This window comes from Sinohyriopsis cumingii, chromosome 5 (assembly GCF_028554795.1).
Source record: "Sinohyriopsis cumingii isolate HCF-2022 chromosome 5, ASM2855479v2, whole genome shotgun sequence".
Taxonomy (NCBI): Eukaryota; Metazoa; Mollusca; class Bivalvia; order Unionida; family Unionidae; genus Sinohyriopsis; species Sinohyriopsis cumingii.
This window is the reverse complement of record NC_142965.1, coordinates 107,390,217-107,418,171: the sequence shown is the minus strand read 5'-3', so window position 1 is coordinate 107,418,171 and position 27,955 is coordinate 107,390,217. Positions and strand designations below refer to the sequence as shown.

At 37.2% G+C, this 27,955-nt stretch overlaps 2 protein-coding genes across 7 annotated transcripts in view; one reads left to right on the top strand and one right to left on the bottom strand.

The window, feature by feature from the left end:
* Positions 1 to 389: 389 nt before the first annotated feature.
* On the top strand, positions 390 to 5,535 carry LOC149799951 (BTB/POZ domain-containing protein 6-like). The gene is made up of 2 exons (XM_089957155.1): positions 390 to 1,029; positions 3,626 to 5,535. Exons 1-2 carry the CDS (start codon positions 805 to 807, stop codon positions 4,262 to 4,264), a joined length of 864 nt encoding a protein of 287 aa, XP_089813281.1. The 5' UTR covers positions 390 to 804; the 3' UTR covers positions 4,265 to 5,535.
* A 4,244-nt stretch (positions 5,536 to 9,779) lies between these two features.
* Positions 9,780 to 27,955, bottom strand: part of LOC149799950 (uncharacterized) — a 90,796-nt gene continuing 72,620 nt past the window's right edge. For all 6 annotated transcript variants that reach the window (XM_089959441.1, XM_089959443.1, XM_089959445.1 and 3 more), the window contains 6 exons: positions 23,359 to 23,472; positions 22,265 to 22,378; positions 17,269 to 17,382; positions 14,795 to 14,968; positions 11,111 to 11,123; positions 9,780 to 9,991 (listed from right to left, as the gene is read on the bottom strand). In XM_089959441.1, the coding sequence (XP_089815567.1) occupies positions 9,919 to 9,991; positions 11,111 to 11,123; positions 14,795 to 14,968; positions 17,269 to 17,382; positions 22,265 to 22,378; positions 23,359 to 23,472 (602 nt within the window). In that variant the 3' untranslated portion in view covers positions 9,780 to 9,918. The remainder of the gene's footprint in view (positions 9,992 to 11,110; positions 11,124 to 14,794; positions 14,969 to 17,268; positions 17,383 to 22,264; positions 22,379 to 23,358; positions 23,473 to 27,955) is intronic.

Below are 27,955 nucleotides of genomic sequence, written 5' to 3'. Positions count from 1 at the left end.
ACATAGTTTTTGACATTTTGGATGGTACATGGCTTAAAATAATAATAATACATTATCAAATTACTCTCCCATAGATAGCATTGAGTATATTCATTTCTTAATCATAGATCGGAACATAGAGTCAACCTGTACATTCCAGGTCTTTTTAAATCTGTCTTTAAAACCAGGATCACTAACAAAGTTGTGGAAGGTGATCTCTTAATGGTTGATTTGTTTCCTCCACTACCTGCTGGTTACCATTAATACTGGTTACCAATAAACACAGAAGATCTCTATATTGGGGTCTAAGAGACAGGACTTTAGCAATTCATTTCTGATGTATTTATTTGATAAGGAACATTTTTGAATTTGTTTCATTTCATCTCTTTGAATCAAAAAGTTTTCGGTAACGAAAAATTTGAAAGAATCTACCAATTTACTGGATTTTTCTGGGATTATTAATAAGTTGAAAAAGAGCTGAATTTATAGAAATTTGAACAGAATTACAGCAGTTAGTAACTGAAATATTTGTGTACTTTAAGACCAAGTAAAACTTGCTTGTGCAGTACGTCATAATATTCCGGGACTGGATTCTACTCTTTCGATATTGTTAATGTTTTTTTTTTTTTTTTTGCATAACTTTGTTAAGTGCCAAAGTGCACCGTCGGTATCAATAGCTACCGGTTATATACTCAAACGAATGTGCTAGATGGATGTCTTTATTGAATGCAGGACACATGTCATATATTGGATTCATTTGTTGCATTAAATGAATATTAACCATCCTTTAGTTTGAAAAAAGCATCAGAGACAATTTGATTTAATATGACGTCGTCGAGGGTACAGTCACTGCGGGACTGGCGTTCATATCGCAGCGAAAAAGGCAGGTACATCTACATGCTGGAGAACCACATCGGATGTGATATATCATTCAGCGTCGGGGAAGGAGACGCAAAGGGCACTGTACATGCGCATAAGTTCATCCTTATCAGCCGCAGTTCAGTATTTGAGGAAATGTTCTCTGGAGAGAAGAGTCCACAAACGATAGAGGTAATATTGCAGTATGTCACAAAGTTATTATTTGTTGGTGTTATAAATTCATGTTATATTTTTTGTATGCCTCTCAGTGATATGACGTACTTTAATGTCACTCATAAACAGCGAGGAATGCAAGAAGTACAGATAGGTTTGTGACAGAAAACCCCTAAACCAACGTTGAATAGATATAACATTTGTATGACTTCGTTGAACAATCCAGCATCATTTGAGAAAAGTAATTAGTTGCATCTCATAGTATTCAATCCGTTGCAATTCCGTTTCATAGAAATACTGACTGCAAGTACTTCAATGTGTGTGTGTGTGTGTGTGTACTTGTTATGTCGCCTGCACTTACATATACATTCAAATATGTATTCATTATATATATATATAAGAATACAAATCATATGACGAATAACAGTCCTTTCAAGTGCACTGGATCCAGCAAGGGATCACGTTTGTCAGGACTGATTAAAATAAATGTAATAAACAACCGACCTCGAACAGTGCAAAACCAGTATCTAGCTAGCCAATGCACATTCAACTCTTAATGATTCTTTTTAGGCAAATACAAAACATATACAAGACAAACAAATAAAACAGACAAATCGTTGTCTTTGTAAAACTTTACATGACTATGACTTGTTGCGGATGCTGAAAGATATTTTATATTGACCTAGAAATCGATGAGACATAGCGTCATCTTTATATTGTGTACGCTTTTGTTCGCGTAAATTATATCCCCGATATTTCATTGTTGTAGTTGTAATTACATGTTATTGGGTGACTAATAGGCAAATTTAGAGAATCATTGAAAAGACAACATGTCGGCTGCAATAGAATCATTGAAAAGAGAATATGCCGGCTTAGAGAATCGTTGAAAAGCGAACATGCCAGCATATATATATATATATATATATATATATATATATATATATATATATATATATCCCCTACTATATGTTAGGATACATGATTATATGAAAGCCTAACAGGATATTGGTGTAAATATATATAACTTTATTTCACACACACACACACACACACACACCCACACCCCTCAAGGTCTTCTCCAGGAATAGTGAAACATGAAAAACAGACTTGATACAAAACCGAGATCTAGAAAATTCGAGTTCGTTCAAAAATGCAATACACATCAGGCGAGCAAAATCCGGAAAATGTTTATGATTCTTTTTTTCTTTTATGCTGCTATAAAAGTTCACACATGCTGATTGTTAAAGTAATAAAATAAATTTCTGTTATTTCGTGTGCAACACGTTGCATGCTTCTAGATTAAAAACAACCTTAACCATGGTGACGATAATATGGCCTCTCCGACGGAGAAGAGCAGACTGCTTCGTTAAAATCAGAAAATGGCTGGGCTTCATGTACCTTCAGCTGTCGTGGACAGTAAACGAGTTTTACAGTTTCTGCTAGCTTGTACAGAGATATTTGTCAGATCGATCAAATGCGGACTGACTATAATAGAGGGGAGATTCCTATAATTTTATGGTTTAAATGAGTGAATATTAGTACTCCTGATGAAAAAATGGGGTTCACCCTCCAGCGTTAGGACTGGTCCGCGTCATGCACTACATGACATTTCAAGACACAAGATGGCGGAATTGATGATAATATATACGGAATTCAATCCCAATTGAGGGGTCCTCCACAACCTCTTAACCCCATTTTTAGTTATCCATACCTTATTAATTGTATTTGTTCTTGTTTAAAATTATATCTCTAAATCTATTCTCAGTAACAATATAATTTACCCGCCTTTTGTCGCAAGAATAACATATAATCGAAGTCCAAATAGCATGAATTATCAATGCCTGACGCTGTCATAATGTGGAAGTGTAGGCAGGTAAATTATGTTCTTCCAGCAGATATTCAAACGCTATAAGGGCCCAGTACTGTGGTAAATGGATGGGATATGCCTACCTGCACTTCGGTATTTTGACACCGTTAGGCTCTGACTGTTGGCACCATTTAAGGATTGGCCGTGTATAGATTTCTCTTTACCAAATGTGATACAGCACTACTGTCCTCCGACAATAAATCCGACACCCGTCATGCACAGGCTGATGTTCATTCTTCCCGTAAAATCTTATATACCTATGACAAATAAATGGCTATGACCACAGCTATTTCCTCTACTGTGCATCTTGCGACAGCGTCTATTTGTAATTTACATCGGGATTTAGGATGAGTGTGTGTGTGTGTGTGTGTGTGTGTGTTGGGAGGAGGTTGGTTTTGCACTTGAAACTATCTGGGTCACAAAAGGCGATACTCAACAATTTTAAATCGTTTATAACATACTTTGCAAGTTTTGAATGTTTTAGAACCGCTCCAAAGTGAACTTTCTTCAAGCATCTCTACCACAAAACAATTTAGTGGTGCACGTTTATTGCAATACATCACCTGCTTTATCTTTGAAAATATGCCATTTTACGCGGCATAGTATTAACACGTGTTCAGAACTGTATTATGTTATGTGCGTCACACTGCATGCATGACATGCAAAAAGAAATTCTACAATTTGTTCAGATGTCTCCAACTACGGTACATTTTCTCATGCTCATGCTTTGTGTGTAATATCTTTCAGGTTTCCGAGATCCCCGTCGAAAGCTTTAAAACGTTCATGCGTTTTCTGTACACGGGCGAGAACCACGTCACTTCCGGCAATATTCTTCACATCCACTACTTAGCACGAAAGTTTAGAGTACAGGAACTGGCCCGTGAATGTGCCACTTGGCTTCTTAGGACCATTAACCATGGCAACGTCTGCGCAATCTTGGAACATGCAAGACAGTACGGGGAGGACTTTTTACTCCAAAAGTGTCTGAATTTCGTTTTTAGTCATGGTCGTCAGATCCTGTTGTCTACAAAGTTTGATGAACTTTCTCAACAATCGGTCGCATTGGTACTGAAATCCGACTACCTCGCCGTCAGCGAGAATGTGGTGTATGAAGCTATTTTGCGATGGTCTGCTCACCAGTGCCGGATACGGAAATTGGAACCAACGGGACCTAATAAAAGGGACGTGTGCGGAACACTGATAAACCTCATCCGATTTCCGATCATGGATCCTAGATATTTTTCTAGCAGAGTCTCAACAGACGACCTTTTAAATGAATCAGAAAAAGTAGAGATATTTCAATACATAACTAGCAGTTCAGGAGCTCGACCTACTCCAAAGGGCTTCATAGTGAAAAATAGGATGACTAACTTCTCTTTTGCATAGAACGGATCAAGGCCGCAGACAGGGTAGGACAACTAATACAAAATTCCTGGGGCCCGCAACGGTCAGGGGGCCCACCGCCGAAGATATATTTTTGTGTGCAAAATTCAGTGGGGCCTTCTGGAGAAGTTTTCCCAGGGCCCACAAATCGTCTCCGCGGCCCTGAAACGGAGAATTAACTGTCTGTGTAGTGATTACTAATGAAAGACTTATAATGACGGAGTAACTGTAATTAATATAAGTTACCTAGATATTTGCAGAAGTGCCAAAGTTATCAGAAAGAAGGAAATTTCAACCTTCAACAGATTGATGACAAATTCTCCTTTGTGGTTAACATGTGTTGATAAAATAAATTCGTGATATTTTTTTTATGGCACCGTCATGAATAGGACAAGGCCATATATCATTAGAACTGTACGTCAGCCTCGTACGAACGTATATAAGTGTCTATACTTGTTACGTGCTAGTTTCTGCTTTACAGTTTCGTATTCTGCACAGGGTTAGCTTTTTTAAACTTAAAGATTTTATCGAGTTCTCCTCACTACTTATCCTGGTTATTAAAATAGGCATTGTACATCATAAATATCGTTAAGAGAACTTTAAACTTAAATCCATTTATGTTGGTGTATGATTGATTGGTGTAATATAGAGCAAACGGCTTGCTTCAGATATGCATCTCTGAAAAGACTTAGCTCGGTTTGGTCATTTTAACTTGCTGAACATCATAAGTTAAAAAAAAAAAAAAAAAAAAAAAAAAAAAAATTACCCACAAAATAACCAACAAACTGGTTGGGTTGTTATTGTTGATATTTTATAATTTATTAATTACACTTTCAGAAGTTACTATTATCTAGTGAGATTAATTACTTTTCTCTATTTAAATAACTGCTGAAGTTAATATACTTTGTACTTGTTCAAATTCATCTCTCGAACACATTGGAGCAGCCATTATGATGAGCTGCCTACTTTAGGCCACGCTGTTTCCCTAATACAACCTATAAATAAATTTCAGTTAAGAGTTGTTGATCCACTTCGTTCTACATCGACACTTGTCATAGGTAGCTAATCGAAACAAGGTTTTCCGCCCCAGTGTGTGATTAGATGCATCCGAACGATACTGATCACACCATAATGCTTGTTACATATACACAAGAAACAATTTTAATGTTATCTGCAGCATCCGTAGATAACCAGGGCCGGATTGTCCGTATGGCAAAGTGGGCAACGTGCCCAGGGCTCCAGAGGCTCAAGGAACTCTGTATATTATCGTCTGATTTCACAGTCCCCCCCCCCCCCCGCTCCAGGAGCCCCTTGTAGTATCGTCTGATTTCACAGACAGTGATGTTAATAGTACTGTAACCATATTTATGGACAAGGCAGGATAGCTATGGGACGCTATGTTGGCTGTGCCCTGGGCCCTGTGGACATCGTCGAATATGTTATGTAAGTTTCTCTTATTTAAATTGTTTTCACGCAATGTTTTCTTTAGTGTTAAATATGTGTGGATATAACACGAGTCGTGATATTAACCCCCAAATGGTGAGGCGAGATCTCTCTTTGGTCAATTGATTTCTCTTGCTAATGGCAGTAATTCCTTCGAGCGCAAGATGGCACTTGTTCAAAATAATTTCAGAGAGCATACAAGGGTTGACCTGAAAGGAAGTTGATTAAGCATTATTACGTAGCGAAGATGGTGGTCAACATGCGCATAGCGTTCCAACATTATGGTCTAATACGTCTTTCACGAGTTATGTCCCTTTTAGGGTGGTAAATGCTCATACCATCTAGTAGCGTACCAATGAGGGTGGGGGACGGCGTACGTGGCGGTTGCCCCCAGGCGCTAAAACCACGGGCGCCTGAGGTCATGGAGCGAAAAAAAAGCTTTGGGCCTTCAACTCCTTCCACGAGTTTTCATGAATTTCCCTTAAGCTGACAGGCCTATAATAAGTATCCTTTGGTGCCAAAATTGTTTTTCACGTCCTACTTGCTATAGCATCTATTAAATGCCGCGAAGAGTTACTTCCCTTGTTCGACAAGGCCAATGGAGATATATCCATCCATCCATCTATCTATCTATCTATCTATCTATCTATCTATCTCAAGATCTGGGAAATTTTAAAAAATATTTTGAACTTGCGGTATGTTGCTGTTATGATATTTTACATGTATCGCTTTATTATCTGGCAATTTTAGTTTGATCCAGTTGAGAGATTGATCTATGAATCTCCGACATTCCTCTTTACACCAAATTATTGACTTTCTCAATACGTATACAAATCATTTGACAAATATCAGTCTGTCCAGATGAACTGGATCCATCGAGATAACGTTTGTCTGACAGCGATTACATACATGAAACAAACTGACAACATACCGTGAAGACTAGTCTAAACATAGAGTAGCGCTTTCTGTGGTTGCGGATCTCATTTTGCGATACCCCCAAACAAATACACAAACAAATATGAAAAGGCGAAAAGCCCAAACAATAAACATTTGAATGTACATATCAGACAAATATTATATGGTTCTTTATTTTCTTTGTTTAATCACATTTATATAACAAATTAAGTTCGCATATTTAAGAAAAGACTTTTTTTTCCTATAGAAAACTTTTAGGCGGAGAGCAAGAACTAATAAAAGATAGCTATCTTTGACATGTGATGTGAACCAACAAATTTAGAAGCTATCTTTCCCTGACACGGACGCACGAGCGTTGACTTATTTATTAGTTAACGAAACCCATACCTGTGACCAGTCTTTCAACTACCCTAGTAGACATAAAAGACCATATCTGTGATCCATCGTACAGCAGTCCCAGTCACAAAACCCATGCCTGTGACACACTGTCCCTGACACACAACCATACCAATGACCCACCGTCCAGCTTTCCCAGACACAAAAACCATACTTGTGACCCACGGTTCAGCTGTCCCAGACAAAAACACCATACATGTGACGCACTGTTCAGTTGTCTCCGATGCAACTGACGCCATAATAATGCTCTTTTGACGGACAAGATAAACAAAACAACCAATTTCTCAATGTATTTCAACTTTTGTCCCTTTCTAGATAATATAGCGAATAATAACGTGAATGTGTTGTGCATCATATAATTCGCCTGGAACGGGTGGTTTGGTGGGCTGGTGGTTCCTTAACCACTGGGCTGGTTTAATTTAAGTGGTGCAAAATACCTAAAGGAGCTTCTTCTAAATTTGTTCTCATATAAACATACCTTTTCATGCACGTGAACAGAAGGACATTACCATTTAAACAATAGGTACAATATATGTTTTAAAAATACGAGGTCAAAAATGGAAGTTGAGAGAGTAGAAATTGAAAATCAAAGAGCGAACAAAAGAAAATAAATGCGGGATAACTTTTTCTTGTTAGGGAGTGTGGTTAATATTAATACACATTAATGACAATAACGTTAGTACAAATGTACAGGCTCGATCTTATTGCAAAAGCATTTGTGTGTGTGTATGTATGTGTGTATGTGTGTGTGTGTTTGTGTGTGTGTGTGGGGGGGGGGAAGAGGGAATTGTGCTTTTAAAACTATTTAGGAACGAACAGTGCAGTATTAGAGGACAACATGTAACAGTTATACAATAACATGGCAATACAAATAACCCTATGAATCGGACTTATTTTAAGACATGTAGGAATGAAAAGCTTTGGATCGGACTGATTTTAAGTCATTTAGGTAGTAAAAACTTTGGATATGACTTATTAATTTATGACACTTAGGTAGTAAAGGATTTGGATCGGACTTATTAATATAAGAGATTTAAGTATGTTATGTATATTTTTGATTGAATTTATATTTGATTGACTTTAATTATTTGTTTTTTCGTTTTAATTTAAAAAAAAATAATTCCATTACATGTTATTGTAATGTAATTTTGTTTTACTGGATTTGATATTGTCCAGAAATCTAATTCAGTTATAAACAACTAATAATAGAAACACTGTTTCTGACCTTGATTCAGAACCAGTAAGAGTTCTGGTAAACAACTTTTTAATTATTATTATTAATTCACAGTGTAAGAACCATTGATTTCAGCCAAGGTCATATCTGGCCTACGTGTCAAATAACATGTATCAATTGTTATAAACTCTGGGTTCTTAGAGGATTGACCCACATCCTGGCATCTGTTTTGCGTTTTAGTTAGACTTATTACTGAGGTTTTGAGAAAGAGTAGTTATTCTTGCCTTAACACTTGAGAAGTCGAAGTGTTTTATGTTGTGTCCAATTTGGCTTAATTATTTTATTTTCTTCAAATTATTTTAAAGAAAAGTGATTCTTTTCCGTGGAAATACTTGTGCTCTAAACTAATTCTTGGACAAGGACATATCGAAATTTATACGGAACTCAAAAACTGGAATAATATTTTCTCTGATTCAACAAAAGACCGTTGACATTGCAGCACTTCATATGTTACACAGACGTAATCGTTTTTCATTTTGGGATTCGAACTCAGTTTCATTTAGAACATTTTAATAATAGGACTTATATTATTTTAATTCTTGGATTAATTTTGGATTTGATCACCAAAACGTAAGTCCTTTTTCCACATTTGTACTTTGTTTTTTCAGGGAAATAAATTTATTATCTAACTTTACAAAGCTTGTTGTCTTGACTTTTTTTATTGTTACGTTATGTAAGAGCCTAAACACGTAACAAGTAGTAAAGGTCTTAGATAGGTCTTATTATTTCAAGACATTTAAGTAGTAAAGGCCTTAGATAGGGCTTATTATTTCAAGACATTTAAGTAGTAAAGGCCTTAGATAGGGCTTATTATTTCAAGACATTTAAGTAGTAAAGGCCTTAGATAGGGCTTATTATTTCAAGACATTTAAGTAGTACGCGGTTTGGATAGGACTTAATTTATGACACTTAGGTAGTACAGGCTTAAGATCAGATTTACTTTATGACATTTAAGTAGTGAAGGCTTTGGATAGGACATAATATATGACATTTAAGTAGAGAAGGCTTTGGATAGGACATAATATATGACATTTAAGTAGTGAAGACTTTGGATAGGACATACTATATGACATTTAAGTAGTGAAGGCTATGGATAGGACATAATATATGACATTTAGGTAGTGAAGGCTTTGTATAGGACATAAAAGATTTCATTTAAGTAGTGAAGGCTTTGGATATGACATACTATATGACATTTAAGTAGTGAAGGCTTTGGATAGGGCTTGACAAGACACCTAAGATATTGTTGTTGCTCCCTTCTAGACAACCGCGCATTCGCTGTTACACTGGCTGAGGAAATGTTTTGACGGTTATGGATTTTTTGTAAAGTGGAAGTATCAGTTAGGCTAGTCGCTAGATGCCGTATGTTACGCCATGAAGCTAATATCATATTATTTCTTATTATTTTAGTGCTTTCATCCAGGAGTGGGATTGTCTTAATGCGCGCGCGCGCGCACGTGTGCGTGTTTGTGTGTGTGTGAATGTGTGTGTGTGCAAGTGCGTGTGTCACATCAGTAGTACCACTCGAAATCAACAGGAGCATATTCCTGGCTTGCTCAATCATTTTATTTTCTAACTATTATTTAAACACAAAGAGATTGAATTGTTAAGAATGAAAATATTTTTTTCTGTACAAGACACCAACACCATTAAGATCAACACAGAGGGATCACATTTTCTCTAAAGCACAACTTGGCCTTTGTTCCTCCCTTTTCATGAGAATATCCACACGCTCATTGGATCTGCAAAACATTATGAAGCACTTATTAGTGAAAGAAACTGCAGATGAATGATAAAGTTGTTTGAATAATCCATCGCTCTAATTTTCATTATCAGTGTTACACTACGTAGTACATTATTAGTCTTACACTAAGTAGTACACTACAAGTCAATCGTACACTACTTAGTACAATATCAGTCTGCAGGGCCCGATCAGGTCAAATGTTGGGGGGGGGGGGGGAGTGTTCCAAAATTTCAAACGGGCCATGGCTTTCCTCGAAAGGACACCAAAGCAAAAGTCTGTGTCTATTTACTCAAAGTGTGCGTAATACCCAATAACCTTTCGTAGGAATAAAACGATGGTCAAAATTTCAAGTGACAAGTGACTGTACATTTGTGTGTGTGTGTGTGTGTGTACATTGTTTTTTCTTTTGGGGTGGGGGCGGAAACCCTGGGACCGCCCCCGATCCCAGGTCCGGCTTTGAGTCTTACACTATGATAGGACGCAATGAGTCAATCTTACACTACGTAGTACAATCTCAATCAGTCTTTCACTACGTAGCACACTATCAGCCAGGTTGACACTACGTAGTACGCTATCAGTCAGGTTGACACTACGTAGTACGCTATCAGTCAGGCTGACACTACGTAGTACGCTATCAGTCAGGCTGACACTATGTAGTACGCTATCAGAAGTGTCTCGGTTCAGAATCTGCTGCCTCTGTCCACCCCTCCCCACTATGTTAAGTAGTCTGCGTGAGTTTTGCACTTTAAATTTGACTTCTTTTCTAATAATTTTGTTTGCCGATTATATCTTTTAACGAGACAATTCCATTAACAAAAACCGCGTGAATTGCAAATATCCTTTTCTGACTGGCTCATCGATTTGCATATTTCAAATCAATTAATAATTAATATTGGCATCGAAATTATTGTTCTGAATCAGAAGGTAGTTGCAACAAGATAGTTAGGTGAATATTTGTCCGCAGCCTACTGTACTGGGGTCATCTATTTAGATTTGAAAAAATATTTACCCTGTAATCAAATCAGAAAAATGATAACAGGAGTTATTTCCCATGTAACCCAATTTACACTGTTATGCTGCAGCAGCGATACATGCAAAAGAAAAACCGACTACCCACCTTGTCCATCCAGCTGAAAATAAAATAAATTTCGATCGATTAATATAACTAATTTTACTGAGAACAAATCATAAAACTACTCTGTATACATTTTCTTCTGTGTATTTGTGTGTGTGTGTGTGTGTGTGGGCGCGCGCGCGCGCGCGAGTGATTTTGTCATTGTAAATATCTTTCAATGCTATATCCTTCAAAATACATGTAAAATATATCATCTCATAAAATGTATGATTTTCGATTACAAATCTTGTTAAAGATCATTTAAATTTATATGGTATACACCGCTGACAACAAAAAATATCAAAGTCCGAAATGTCTAAAACCACGATGAAACTTGCATAATATATTCAAGTAATAAAACAATATAATCATGTTATCGAAATAAGCAATCATACGAAATTTAATTTCTTTGTTGCACGTGGTTTGAGTAATCGTGAGAAGAAAGAGTTTACAAAGAAAGTAAAATTTCCTAAATGTAAAATAGAAAATGTTACTTGAATGATATAACAATCTAAACAGGCCATTACACTACAATGCATATATAAATGTCTACAAAATATGATTTGCCAAGGACAAGTATTTTTGTGCAATCATTCTCACGAGCTTCCATGGACAGACAAACGCACGTACGAATGGAACCAAATACATATTCAAACAGAAAACCATTAATCACATGATTACTGAATTATTTAACATTATATACCCATATCAAATTTGCATATTTCGCATACGTCTCATAACACCTGCAGTGATTTTGAGTGGCTAGCGTGTTGCACTAGTTCAGTATCAATGCGCATTTAAACAGAACTACTTTAATTCTTACATAGTTGCAAAATGGCCAAACATCCCACTTTCCTGATAGGTAAAAATGTCAAACTTTTTATGGGAAAGATAAACAAGAAATGTTAACAGGAATTTATCGACGATTGGTATTATCTATACAGTTTTGATGTAATTGGCAATGCCATTCGCACTGATATTCCTGGTTATCACTTGTCTCCCTAGGATCTGATGGCAATGCCATTCGCACTGATATTCCTAGTTATCACTTGTCTTCCTACGATCTGATGGCAATGCCATTCGCACTGATATTCCTGGCTATCACTTGTCTCACAACGAGAACATTATAAATGAAGAACTCACGGCTGTGTCAGAGTCGAAAAACAAGAAAAAAAAAAAAAAACCCAAAAAACAAAACAACATGTACCGACTTTTGGCGTCTGTGCTTGAGCATGAATTAACAGGAATACTCCAAGACAAGCTAACATTTTTAACTTCTTCATGCGTTCACTAAAATCGCAAATGAATCAAGATAAAAGAAACTGGAAATTTCCCTCGATCCGTTGTGCCGTCTGCTATGCGAATAATTATTTTGCATCGTGGATGTGTGATGGAGTAAACTACAAGACTTGATAAGATGAATAATGGGCAGTTTTTAAAGATAACAATGGCGGTGTCGCTGAAGTTATTCGTTACTTTACAGTGTTAAATTCGGCAAGCTGATGACTGTACTCGAGGACAAACAAAAATAGCTAAATATATATGGGAAGAACGATCAATCCAATAAATCAAAACCGATTAATGACGATTTGACTGAATTCGGGAACAAGAGTCAACTGGATATTGCTTCCTAAGACTCCATTACTAACACCTTTTGGTTTATGGGATGTAAGACTATGTATTGATTCCAGAAGACAGCAGTATCTAGAGTCCCAGTGAAACGGTCAAACACTACACAGCGGGAGAACCATCGTGATGTCAGAGCAGTATAATTTACAATAAGATACAATTTGGAAAGACCCGTACGTTGCCTTGTCAACAGCTACAAACAGTATGTTCAATTGCGCCCGATGATTAAAGCAATTTGTTTAATTATCGCTATGCATACAAATCCTGAAGACATGAACTGGACGGATTGGTGGTCCAACGTAAACTAGAAGGTCAACTGGAAGGTCTCTAAGTCAATGCATTCGGAACACCCTACTCTATTCCCATAGTTACGTATTTTGTATTTTGTCGAATTTCTAATTAAAAGGTTAATCCGGACATTTGAGCAATACGACCATTTGTTATTTAAAGTCGAATCCAGAAATGCTTATTTCAGATCGAAACAGTGTTGTTTAAGCTGGCAACATGTACCAGATGCCGAGGATATTATTTCAGAACATGGTTTTCAAATGGAACTGAGTTCCGAGTGAATGTAATGTTTTAGAAAACAAAATTGTATATCAAATATTTGAGATAAAATTAAAAGAGTTTCACTAGTAAGGTTTGCTTGAACTTTTGTTTTCAAATAGGTAAAGATGCATAATTATCAATAAAGGTGTATTTGAGTGTAGTAAGAGTACACTTCGTTTGTGAGAACATGACACGGTAAAAAGATGCAAAATTATGTCTATTGTCGATGCATATTTGCTAGTTCATAAGGCGGAACCAACGGATGTGTAATAATTAGGACTTTAAAGATAGGATTAATTCATAAATTAGGAATACTTAATTTTGTTTTGGATCATACAAAATGAAAAGATCCCTGTAGGAGACAGTTTTAATTGAATGTCATGAAAACAATATACGTATGAGGCAGTGAAGTTTTGTGAAAAACGTGCAGGGTAACCTAAAGAGGTAATCGAGTGACACTTTCTGAATCGTGAATATGGTTGTATAACTTTCGGCGAGATCTGAGAAGTATCGGTCTTCATCACAGGAGTTACACATTAAAATAACATTTGCAATCATTATTTAAAATCTCGCACTTTTTAGGTTTTCTTTATTAGTTATTTCAGCAGTTTTTCGAGAAATAATATCTTAAAATTCTTTCCATTTTGACAGGCTTCAGCTGCTAGGAACGATGCTACATCATGGGGTAGTTTTGACGCTAGCCTACTGTAGCGTAAAAATCGCTGGCATAAGGCCGTTCAAAATGGCCCCTATTTTACATCAGTAGTCTGATTTAACAGAAGGTCTTGTGTGACTCCGTGTGATCTTTGCCTAACGAGGGTCCATGGTATGGTGGAGGGGTTACAGAGTATCGTGAGAGTCTGTTTAAACTAGATTATTAAATCCGAGGTATTATTCAAGCGTGTAATCGAAAAGACCAAGAATATTTCGATTTTTAAGTAATGTTATGCCAAAAAGCAATGCAATCGACGTCGTTTGCTTGAAACTGCTGTAAACTGATACCATCATACACCAGCGTCTAGGCTGTTGTGGGCTGACGTCATATTCATGGTAAATGGTACCTATCTAGTCACTTCACGCCATAATAGGAGACGTGAACTCTAACCTTTAGGCCAGTGTTAGCCTATAGACGACTTTGAAGTTCATTTCACTTTCAGAATTTTGGGTCTCAGTCATGTGCAGTGATTGATAATTCCGAAAAATCGATCTTAGCGCTAACCACGATCATCGGCATAAACAATCTTCTCTAATAATTCAAAATTGCAATGAAACTTTAAATATTTATAGATTTAAATAAAATATATCTCGAAATGTGATAGAAAGGAAAACAACATATTCCAGAATTGTTAGGCATAAGATTATCACATATTTCCAGTGTTTTAGTTCACTTTCCACAAACCTATCATTACGTGATTTATTGGTAGTGGGCTTTAAAAAAAAAAAAACCTTCGCATGACAGTAGGCAACGAAATAAAGTGATTAATAGATTGAATGATACGCCATAAGTACCTTGTCCCTGAGAATACATGCGTAGAAGTCGTCTGTATTTAACGCAGTACACAACTGTAGTGATAATGGCCGTAGACGCCATTACTCCCAATATGGCTGCGATATATACCATGTAGGAAGTTTCAAGAGCGTTTAACCCTTGAACTCCTTCCTGTCCTTCTTGGTGTTCTTTACCTGAAAGGTCAGATGTTAAACTTCATGTGTCTTAAAAATGTTACACAGCTGTTTCGATAAGCTTGCCTAAACTACTTCTCATCAAAGTAGACAGTCGAATTTTAGAACATAGTTTCGACTGATAAACAGTTTTGGTTAACTCGATCCTTATGCTTTGCTTTGCATTTGCATCCCAAGTATAGTAATTTCCACATTAGCTGAAAGAACCACTGGAGTTTTTATTTTCATTTCTGTACTAGAGTGTTAGGTATTGAAGAAATTTTATAAATAATGAAACAAATGGAAAATATTTTGATAAATACTTAGAAGTTAATATCTTTAAATAAGAAAACAATCATTGTATTAGTTTATGCCAAGAATGACCCCTTGATCAAGTTAATGTCATATTCCAAGGACAGACCCGTTCTGTAGATTCTTTATAGTGAAAAATCTCGTTTGAAAACCTCTAGTGTGATTTCAAGAGATCTACATACACAAAACTGAATGGAGTTATTTCGGAGTCACGCTAGAGCCATTTGAAAGACGCTGAAATAGAATGAAACAAGGAAATCGGTTTATAAATATTGCTCATTTAGAAATCACTACGATCTTAGACATACAATAGATTCGAGTATCAAAACCGGAACATGAGAGATGCAACGAAATTTTCTTAATGTACAGTGAGTGCCATGTAAAATTCATGCCACCACACTGTAGGTATGGCAAAGCTTCAGGTCAAAACTACAACAAAATTAAATATCTTTATAATAGTCTCACCCATTTTGCATGTGTTTGAGCTCAGGGCATTCTTGAATTTAAGTCCCATAATTTCGCCTGCACGCCGCAATGAGTCATAAATGCGGTTCTTGTTGTTGTTGTGGGTTTTAACGCCATTTTTCAGCACACGATATGCTATACATGGCGGCCAGTATTAGTGGTGGAGGAAGAACCCGGGAAAACCCCAGAAAGAACCACGAGAAGCTACTGGCAAGCTTTCTCACATACCAACATTGGCTGAATGTGAGACTCGAACCCACGCAGACAGAGGTGAGATGGCAGTGATCGGTAACGGAAAGCGCTTTAGACCACTCGGCCACTCGGGGCCCCAGTCATAAATGCAATAGCGTTGATTTCTGTAGGTCATAAATATATGTAAGTGAGGATATGTAATATAACTTTTATGAGAATTTGTTTGGACCGTGTAGTTGTACCTTTACAAATGTTCTGACAGCCTAACGTCAATGTCTCTATAGCTTAATGTCAAAAAGATTTGACACTATCTGTTGAAACATGATATGATGAATTTTAAAATAATCATAACTTCTCGCGATGGATTCATTCAGGAGGAGAGATATTCAAGGAAAATTCTCTTCTGAATAAGGATATGAATTAGCATAAATAAATACAAGGTCTCCTAAATATAAAGGTAGCTGATAAATGTCTTATGCTGCAGAAACAAAATTAAGGAGGATAGGAAATCAGAGGCCGTAAGTCCTTATGTGATGATGTAGAAAGTTAGACGAAATCAGACTCATCTAAGTTATCAATGTCATAAAGATCCATGAATAATCTGGTTGCAGTCCAAGAGTCCTTGGTAAAGCTGTGTTGTATAACCAAGGTCAGGAAGACGGGTGATCAGTGGGACGTAGCTCATGCAACTGACATCATGTAACACTGTAATCGAACTCACTCAAGGTCTTATCACTACCTATCTACAGTCAAGTTTATAGGAAAAATCCAGGAATCGTTCGTAAAGCTAAGCTGTGGAAACACAACTTAGAAGAGACAGATAATCAGGGGCCATAAGCCCTCCAAATGATGAAGTCATGACATCGAAGGTCGCAATCGAACCCTTTCGAGAATTCATTAGTATAAAGCAGCATATCAAATTTGGTTAAGATAGAACTGTTCCCAGCTATGATATTATGAAACTAGCTTGTTTACGGACGGACGGACGAATAATGTAGTTATTACAGGGTCTCAATACAAGCAATAAAAAACAAAAATCTTTATTTACAAAAGCTGTAAACATCCATGCACTAGGACGGTACCTAATCATTTCAAGCCTAAATGTGAACCATTACTAGTTTTTAAGGTACTTTATTCGTAAAATGAAAGTAAAAACGTATTACCCCACACAAACTACAAAACTGGACAATCGATGTGGAATTTTATGTTCAAGTAGTGTAAACATTAAGAAAGACTCCCTGCAATTTTACATATGGGTGTACATCTATGAAACGCATTTTGAATAAAAAAAATAAATTTATTTGCAGGCTTGGTTTCCAAAGATTGATTGATCCCAATCAAAGCTTGCATACCTTCCTCACATCTAAAACCCGTCCAGTCATTTTTGCAAAGGCACCTGTACGACCCCTGGGTGTTAAGGCATTGGCCGCCATTTTCACAAATGATGGTTTCACATTCATCGACATCTGAAACAGAGTTGTATCGGAATTAGACCAATCACTTGCGAATCACGTGGTCCTCTACCCTAAGAAACCTTGTTATTACTAATCTTATACATATACAACTTTATCTTTGGACCCAAAATAAACATGCGCACATGAATATCATACCTTGAATAATGCCCACAGATCTCTATATAATTGGTATATCATCGAATATGGAATCATTCACAAGGCTATACAAAGAGAGTATATATATATATATATATATATATATATATATATATATATATATATATATATATATATATATACACACACACACACACTGACAAAGTAGATTCTATCAGACGTTATACATATATAAATTAATGCGTATACACTCAGGTCGGGTAGGCTCGCAGATGTCAGATAATTGTAAACAAGCGTAGAAGTTGACGACGTTTGATGATATTTCCAGTTAAATACCGATTTTTCAACTGGTTTTAGTCTTCTGCGACGAAAACGTTAACAAATAATTTATTTCCCTGGAGAAAAAAGAAACTATGCAAAAATGAAAAGAAAGTTACGATTTTAAGAATCAAATGCATAAACAATCCAAGAATAATCCAAGAATTAAATTTTAGAAGTCCTAGAAATGAAATGTTCTAATGAATTCAAGTTCGTGTCCCGAAACAAAAATCCAAGGCGATGACGTATACTGTAGTTAGTATGGAGCTGATGTGTACTGTCCTTTGTGAACCACAGGAAATAATATTCGGGTAATTGAATTCCGAATAAAATTTAAATAAGTATCTTCGTCCGAGAATTTTGTATGAGCAATGAAATATTTCCAGGAAAAACAATTATTCTTTAGAATCCAAATAATCTGATAAAAATTAAATAGAACTCCAGAACTGCCACAACAGACACTTTCCAGTGTAAAGGGGGAAAAAAAAAGCCCAACTGAGAAATATCTCTATAGACATTGATATAAAACCTGACTGTTGCGCAATTTCGGAAACCCAGAATTAAGAAATAGAGGCTGTTTACAAATAAAAAGTCACGTACTCCTAGTATGACCTTGATAAAAACCAATCATTTTACTCGAGAACAAAATAAAAATGAAAAGGAACTAGGTCAGAAATAGAAACAATGTTTATATTATTAGGTATTTGTGAAAATATTCAGCTCAAACTGAAACAGGAAAATATGAAATTCCTAGCCAATTTTTTGTATACATGGAAATGTGATGAAATTAAAATAAAAGATTAAAAACAGACAATTAAATTAAATCAAATAAAAATTAAATCAAATACACGTAACATAAGAATTGTGCCGCCAAAATCTTCATATGGTAGATTTAGATTTCATCATCATCATCATCATCATCATCATCATCAGTCCCGTATTTTGGAAGACCGTTAGGGCACCGCACAAGACCTAACAACCAGCTTCTTCCATTCCTCTCGATTATCCGTCTTTCTCAGTGAGTTGCTCAGTGTCAAGCCTGTCCACTCTCGAATGTTATCTTCCCACCCCATTCTTTGCCTGCCTCTCTTTCTTCTTCCTTGTACAGTGCCTTGTAGGATTGTCTTGACAAGTCCTGATTATCGTGAAACATACTGATATCATTGCATTTTCCGTATTTTCACTATGAACAGGAGGTCGTCGTGAGGTCCAATGGCTTGTCTTATCCTTTGCCGTACTTCTTCATTGGTGATATGGTATTTGTATGTGACTCCGAGGATGTCCACAGTTATGCTCCATGATTCGCAGGCGTAGAGAAATATGGAGATCACCAGTGAGTGCATCAGTGTGACGTCTGAACTGAGTGCAATGTTCTTGTCCTTCCAGATGGGTTTCAGTTTTGTCAGCGCTGCTGTTGTCTGTGCAGTCTTGGAGATTATTTCAGGCTTCGATCCTTCATCTGTTACAATTGCCCCAAATACGTGATGCTGTGGACTGTTTCTAGCTTTGTATCTTGGACCCTGATGTCAGTGCTGATGCCCTTGGTGTTGTTAGTCATCATGTTGGTCTTCTCTGCACTAATTTCCATGCCATAGGATGCATATGTTTTGTCAAGGCTCTCTGCTAAGCTAGCCAATTCTTGCTCATTTCCTGCTAGTCCATCAATGTCATCAGCAAAACATAAGTTGGTGATTGTTCTGCCTCCGATGCAGACTGTCCCTGTATGCTTATCAAGCGCGTCTGCCATGATTCTCTCCAGAAAGATGTTGAATAGTGTGGGAGAGAGAGAGAGAGAGCAGACAGCCTTGTCTGACTCCGACTATCGTTCTGAACCAGTCCCCTATGCTGCCGTTGAATTATACAACACTGGTGTATAGAGGTACTCTATTACTGTGATGAGGTTGTCATTGATGTTGTACAGTCTCATGGTCGCCCACCGGGCTGCATGCCCTACACTGTCAAATGTCTTCTTGAAATCCACGAAGACGTGGTACAGATCCTGCTGGTGTTGGAGGTACTTCTCACACAATATTCTGAGACTGAAGATCTGCCCTGTGTGTTGCGACCTGCTCTGAACCCCGCCTGCTCCTTTGCAATGATCTTTTCAGCCTGTGGTTTTAGTCTGTTCAGCAGTATCCTTAACATGACTTTGCTTGGATGGCTCATAAGACTGATTGTACGGTGGTTTTGACACTGTTGCAAGTTGTCTTTCTTGGGTAGGGTGACGATCAGTGATTGGGTCCATGGCGATGGCCATAGTCCTGTTTGCCAGATCTTGTTGCAGATGTTTGTGAGGGCGCTAATCATTGCTTCTCCCCCAGCCTGGATTAGTTCTGCTTGGATGTTATCCACTCCTGATGACTTTCACGTTTTCAGTGGTCTCACTGCGGCTTCTACTTCTTCGTATATGATAGGGTGGTTGTCGTTGTTAGATGCTGGAGGGACGTTCGTTACCTCTGGATCTATTGTGGCTCAGTGGTTGTAGAGTTCTGCACAGTACTCTGTCCATCTTTTCAGAATACCGTTTTCTTCTGTGAGGCAGTTTCCGGCTTTGTCCTGTAAGGAGGTAACCCGCCGTTGTTTTGTGCTTGTTAGAACACAGACCAGTTGGTATGCTTTTCTGCTGTTGTTCGTTTTCAAGTTTCCCTAAATGTCTTTGGACATTTCTTCTATCCAGTTCTCTTTTGCTCTTTTTCATGCTTTTCTTGACTAACCGGGTGGCTGCCTTTTACTGCTATGCCCCTTTTGTATCGTTCTTTTTCTTCTTCAGTTCCCTCTTCTTGTCACACAGGTTGAGAACCTCAGCTCTGACCCATGGTTTCTTGACTGGGCGATGTTTAGAGTTAGATGGATTGAAGAAGGTGTGACAATGACCAAATATATTTGTATTTTGAAAAACTAAAACTATCTTAGCAAACATGCAAGTTATTATAATGTGTTATTAACTTTGCAAAATCCTTCCGATTGGTTCATTAAAGCAAATAAATAGTTCAATTTAATTTAAGTATTTGTGGAAAGGGTCAGTCGACAAAATAAAAATAAAATTCATAAACAAATGTCATGATAAAGGAAGACTTATTTATTTTGCAAGGATGTTTTTATTTCTTATACCATACTCTAAATAATATAATAAAAAGACTTTTTCAGATTTTCTTGCAGAAACCCTTTTGAATAATGAAACTATAAGTCAGAGGGTCTCTCTTTTTCCAGGAAAAAATAGTCTGAAAAAGGTAGACTATATATGTATGAAATTGTCAAGAGTATAGTTGAATTCCTCTTACGACAAAAAGTAAATTATATATATATATGTGTGTGTGTGTGTGTGTGTGTGTGTGTGTGTGTGTGTGTGTGTGTTGGGATCCACATTTTATGATATGCATGGTTCTTAACTCTGTGAAATCATCTATTAATCGAGTACCTATTAAATCTCGAGCAAACATTTTGGAAAAAATCTTACTTTTTGAAACTAAGAAGATTGCAGAGCTATTTATAGCATCTTAGGTGAAAGACACATACCTGTTAGAAACGAAAGCACTAACTAAATAGAAAATATGACTTAATCTTCCAAATCAATTGGATTGGATAAATCATTTTTCCTTAACATACAAAATTAAATGGAAATTTAATCTAACTTGGGTTCAGTATAAATTACTGCATATAATTGTTGCAACAAACACTTTTTGGTTGGACAAAGTGGAATTTCAAATTAGTATAACGTTTTTGTTTAAACCGTCGTTTTTGGACTGTGCTATTGTGGAGCAGCTTTGGAATGATTTAGACTAGAATAAAGCTAATTTCTCGCGTACCTTTTAACTTCTAGTCGTTTTACTCGTGTGTGTTTGTCCGCGTTTGCTGTCAAGACGAACTTTCTAAATCATGAAAGAATTTATAATGACTGAATGTACGCTGATGACGAATTACATATATATCATTTTAACATAAAACTTTCTTAATTATCAATTCCAGATTTGAGAAAAAATTTGAATTTGCACTTAGTTATAGATTTTTTTTAAATATATGGATTTTTCTTGATTCTGATGGACTCTGCATTTTTGTGAAGTTTTTGTGGTAACACTGCAAGTAAAGGATGCATGTCAGTAACAATATCACCATCTAAGCACTGTTGAGGCCATATAGTCCATACAATACAGTGATTCTAAGTAGATAGGTTGCTGTATTTGTTGATTATTCGCATAAATTGAAATATATGTTCGGATCGAATATAAATTTGAAGTATCCAAGGTTTTCATGGTCAGAGTAGCAAAGGCTCGGACTTCATTGTATAATGAATTTTGCATCAACGTATTTTCTTTGTAACACAGTCGAAACAGAATTACAAATTATCAATTGACTAATTACGGTGAAATCGTATCACTTCTACTAGTTTTGCAGTCATTTTAGTTGGTACACAGATTCGTGGATCTGCCCAAGGTTGATTAAGAGGATCTTCTATTTTTACCTGTCTCGCACCTGTCTCCGGTGAATCCATCTTGACATAGGCAGGTGTAAGAACCATAACTGTTCTGACAGGTGCTATTGAATCTACAGGGTGCCGCCAAACATTCATCCACATCTGAGAAGACAAACAGAGCCTGAAGATTATTTAAGACATTTTACTGTTACATATGGGGTTGTGTGTGTGTGTGTGTGTGTGTGAGAGAGAGAGAGAGAGAGAGAGAGACAGAGAGACAGAGACAGAGAGACAGACAGACAGACAGACAGAGAATAGTTTTAATCAGAAAAAGTTGTTAAGGCTGGATTTATATGCCTGTTGTTGATTTATTGCTATTGATACTGGCCAACACTTGTACAGATGTGCTGACACACTTGCTTTGCACTACGTGTTCTTCTGTTCGATCGATGAAACGTCATTTGTATAGATTATATCCACGATCAGTGGCTGCCTCAACTTCGCTAGCCAAGGTTCCGATGTGATGTGTTAGCCCTATCTACATCTTGGTGGATTGATCAGAATTTTCATTTCTTCGGTTCTATGAATTCTATTATACTTCCATTGATTGAGACAATGGAATGCCGGTCCGTGTTTGTATAAATAAACCCTTTACCTCAGATACACTTGTAATGGATTCTCTCTGATACGTTGTCATACGTTCGATGTTAAAATGATAAAGTATCATTTTGAAGTCAATTGCCTTCAATACTTTCTTCCCATGTACAAATGAACTGCTGTTGTATGTTATTGTTAATCTGGCATATCATACTAAGGGAGACAACTCGTGACATCCAATCGATGTCACTAGGACAAATCACTGAAACATCTGATCTATTCGCCAAGGTGTAGGGTTAATACATCGGAACCTTGGTTAGCGAAGATGAGGCTACCTCCACAGTAATGCTAACATGTGGGTCATCTATATCTACACATGTTTAAACTTGTTGCAAAATCAATAAAATATACATTTTCACATAAGAACTACAGTAACAAGAACTGTTTGAACATCAGCAACAGAAACACTACTACTACTACTGCCGTAACAAATACAGCCTTTACTGTTACTACTATCACACAACCACGTGTTCCATGTGACCTACCGATCTGGCAGTTTGCTGCTATCCAGCCCTCTTGACACAGGCACAGGTAAGTACCTTGTGTATTGAGGCAAGTTCCATTGTTCTCACATCGAGTCTCAGCACATTCATTTATGTCTGAAAGCAAAATTGCAATTGACATTCAATAATTTAATTTTTTAGTATCATGTTAAAGACAATATCCCAATACCACGCTGAATGCATTCACAATTATGTACAGCTGAATGGACCTCTAGACGTGACGCCATCTTGTATGACCTTTGACTTCGACAATGGCTTATAGTTTGGAAACTCAGTTTCGAATTCTAGAAGTGGGGTCTTCGGACCAATATATATCCCCTCTGTGAATCTTGATTCCAGTAGTTGTATTGATATAACAACAACAGCGGGAATAAACTCTATATACTGCTACTTACACCGCAAAGTACTGCTGTATCTACTGCTACTACCGATGGCGCTTGTGATACCACAACCATCAACACCCATACCTACGGAATATCACAAAATTTTCCTTTGATAACAGCTGCGAAACTGACAACAGTAATAAAATAACAACTAAATGGTAACGCATTTCCTTTGCAGCAACGCGTTGTCTCGATCCTGTAATTTAGCATTTGTATGGATTATAGTTTCCTCCGACTCAAGGACACTGGCAGGCAAAACAGTGCATACAGGTGGGTAAGTGGGTTGTCTAGAGAGAGAGAGAGAGAGAGAGAGAGAGAGAGAGCGAGAGTGTGTGTGTGTGCTTGTGTGCGAGTGAGTGTTTTTCAAACTTGTAAAAAATAGTATTTGTACATAACAACAGCAAGAAAATCAGCAACAATAATGCTGATTATGTTACGACTACTGCAACAAACTAAATAACTACGCGTTCTCTTTGACGTATGGAGTTGTTTGTATACTCTGTCACCATTCTCGACACTGGCACATATAAGATCCTTGTGTATCGAGGCAATTTCAGATGTTCTCATATCCAGTCTCAGCACATTCAATTAAACAAAAACAAATTTACCCTTGATATTCAAAAATAACAATTTTGGAAACATGTTCAAAAAGACAATTTTCAAAACCCCAACGTAATGTACACTTATTTCTTAAACAAATGCACGTGTAGCAGCAGAGAGAGTGAATCATACAAGTTGTATCACCAGAAAACCCTTCTACCAAGAACATTTCTGATAGAAGAGTTATTTTATAAAAATAACCCTTATTTTCAGAAAATAAGACAAAAAAGATGTCATTTTACTGAAATAAGGGTTTATTCTCGTAAAACTCATTTAATAAATTAATTTCTTGCCCGCGATGGTCTATTTAGAAAAATATCATGTATAGATTCACTCTCTCTGCTGCTCTCGTGAAAAATATTTTTTAACATTAACTTTATTAGTGGAATTAAATAATCGGTTATCAAATAATGGCAAATATCGGAGAAGCACTTACTACTAGACTAGCTCGAGAGCGATTAGAAGCAATCAAAAAATTTCTTCCTGTCCGTGATAGTGTCAGAGAAAAATTACAAGCACGGCAACAAGCACAAGCTGAATTTGCAACAGGTGCAGAAGAATTATTTAAACCAATCACTGAGCCAACCAAAAACATCGCTGAAGCCACAACAGCAACACAGCAAGTTATCGCGGAATTACCAAAACAGATCAGCGAAGCAATGAAGTCTGCTGACAAAACAATTGCTGAAATCAAAGATGTTAAAAATATTGTCGAGTATCTATCTAAACCAAAATTAGAAACTAAATATTTTACTCAGGATGGTTACACACAAGTTATGGGCGATCCTTATGCTGTTGCTGCAGCGGGATATAAATTACGTCATCAGCTTCTAAACCAGAATTTCGTAACACTCCAGAACATGAGTGGAACGCTAAAGTATTTCGCGAGTATAAAGGTATTCAAAAAATTGCTGAAAAATATAAGCGTGAATATGTTGATTTTGTTGAGCGAGTTAATGAAATGAAAAAGGGTATTCAAACAGCTGCTGAAACACCAACAAAAGAACGATCTCGACCACGAAGACAACCATCACCTGACCCGGGTGTAACCGGTAGTGGTTTAGGGTCTGGTTTTATTGCCTGTCCTAACAATATCGTCGATGATGTATCACGGCTAGAAGTTCTCATAGGAGGAAAACGTGCTGGAAACAACTCTCCGGAAATTATAAATGAAGCCGCAGATATCTGTCAGCGACTATTTCAACGTGGTATCATGGATATCAGCATCTACCGTGAACTTATTAATGAACTCGCAGACGGTTACTACAGCGACTGAAGGTCACAGTAATTTTAGTTAGAGAAACAACAATTAAATAAAATGATTATACACAATGCTCAACCCATTCCAGTCAGAGTAGTGAATTCACGATTACCGGTCTATCGAGCAAACTACGGAGATGGTGTCGGTGATGTTGCTACGGGTTTGTTTAGAAGAATAGCTCCTAAGGCGTTACCGATTGCAAAACAATTGTCGATGAAGGCTATTGATGTTGTTAAGGATAAAGCCCTTGGAGTTGTTGGTGATTTTGCCGGGAAAGCATTTACGGCAGTCAAGGATAGATTGGTACGGTTAATACGCAGACCGAAAGCGGTTAAACCACCACCAGTAAAATTACCGAGCACCGAAACTATGCCCGCTGATGTCAGTAAAGCAATAAATCAGGCTGCAAATCAAAAACTCGCAGAGCTGGTAAGCCAAAAACCCGAACAAATAGATACCTCGTTCATATCAGGAAGTGGTTTTCGTTTTAGACGACTATGATTTACTATAAAATGTTCAAACGCGTGTCTGATCCAGCTTTTGATATGGATGCACCAATACTCAAAGATGAGTCTGTGCGTGATTATCAGTATTATTCTTATGAAGCAACATCACACGATCAACCGGGATGAATTGAATTACGAGTTCATGATACAAGTAGATATTTCTTACCTGCTGAAGCATTCCTTGAAATCACGGGTGAAATCATAAGAAGTGATAATGGTAACCCATATGACGCTAATATCCAAGTTGGTTTTGTAAATAATGGCATCATGGCACTATTTTCCAGCGCTAGATATCTCATAGACGGCAAAGAAATTGAGACAATTCAGGATAATGTTGATGTTGCTACAACAATTATCGGGTTGGCGCGATACTCAGATGATTACACTAGATCAGCTGGTCCGACTATGATGTTCGCTAAGGATAATAATGATCATCCAGATAACAGACCTAGTGTTCTGAGACAACCAACAAACCGTGCTGCTAATCCCGTTGCTCTTGATACAATAGGAAATTTACCATTTCCCAACCCTGATTACAATCCTGGTTTTGCTACACGTAAAATAATGTTAAAAGGTGATCGTAGAAGATTTTCATGTGCAATTCCGCTGTCTCACATCTTTGGATTTTGTAGAGGTGTCAGAAAGGTTATTTTTGGAGCCAAGCATACAGATGTACTTGTTAGAAAAGGTGATAGCAATGACGCTATCTGGCGAGATGCCGCTGCTCCTGCCGGTGTAGTAAAATTACTCAAACTTGCATTGTGGATGCCAGTAATGTCCCCATCGTTAGTTGAAGAGCAACGGCTACTCTCTTTTATGGACACAGGTGGTAAATCATTGATATCATGGTTAATAACATCTACAGATACCATCCAGGGCTCCAGTGCGGGACATTTTACGTGGCACATAGCATCACAGCAAGGAGTGTCAGCACCACGACATATTTTCGTTGCACTCCAGGCATCTAATAGAGTAAATTCACAAACGCGGACTTATATGATATTTGACAAACTTAATGTCTCTGAAGTTTCGCTGCGAATAAACGGACATCAAGAACCATCCGAAGATATATCGATAGATTTTGAACACAATCAAGTCGCACGTGCGTATCATCGCCTGATGACATTTATAGGACGTGACCAAAATATTGATACCGGCTTGCAGATATCACAGTTGGATTTTACAATACTGTATCCGATTTATTACTTTTCGCTGGAACATCTTGATTTAACCAAACAATCGGTCGTTGATATACACTTCAAGGCTAACGTGGGTGATTACCCCGTTGGTGGTTTCAGAGCAATCGCGGTCATACTCTCCGATAAAGCAATGCTACTTGAAGGTGGTGGTGGACGAATGAGAGTCATCGATGCTCCAGTAGAAAATATGTAAACAATTAGATCAATATCTTATTAAATAAAATGTCATATCATCACGCTAACGTCGCTCTGACCCCTGGTCAGACCAACAAACTAAAATCAAAGCAAGCATCAGCGACAGGAATGTCAATAACACTTAAACACGGACAACTTAGTGGTGGTCAAAATAAGTTATCGGTTACTCAAACGCAGCTTAATCAAATCAACAAAGCCAGAACATCAGGAAAAGGAATCAAACTTGATTTTGCTGCCACAGCTGTCCGTGATATGGTTAAGTCTGGTGGAATATTTCCATTCATTCCAATATTAGCTGCTGCGATACCAGGAGCACTTGGAGCAGCAGCAAAAGCCGCAGCACTTGGAGCAGTTGGAACCGCAGCAGGAATGAGAAAGCAGTCGGAAAAGGATATAACAAACGAGGAGGAATACTTCATCCTGCGGCAATAGCAG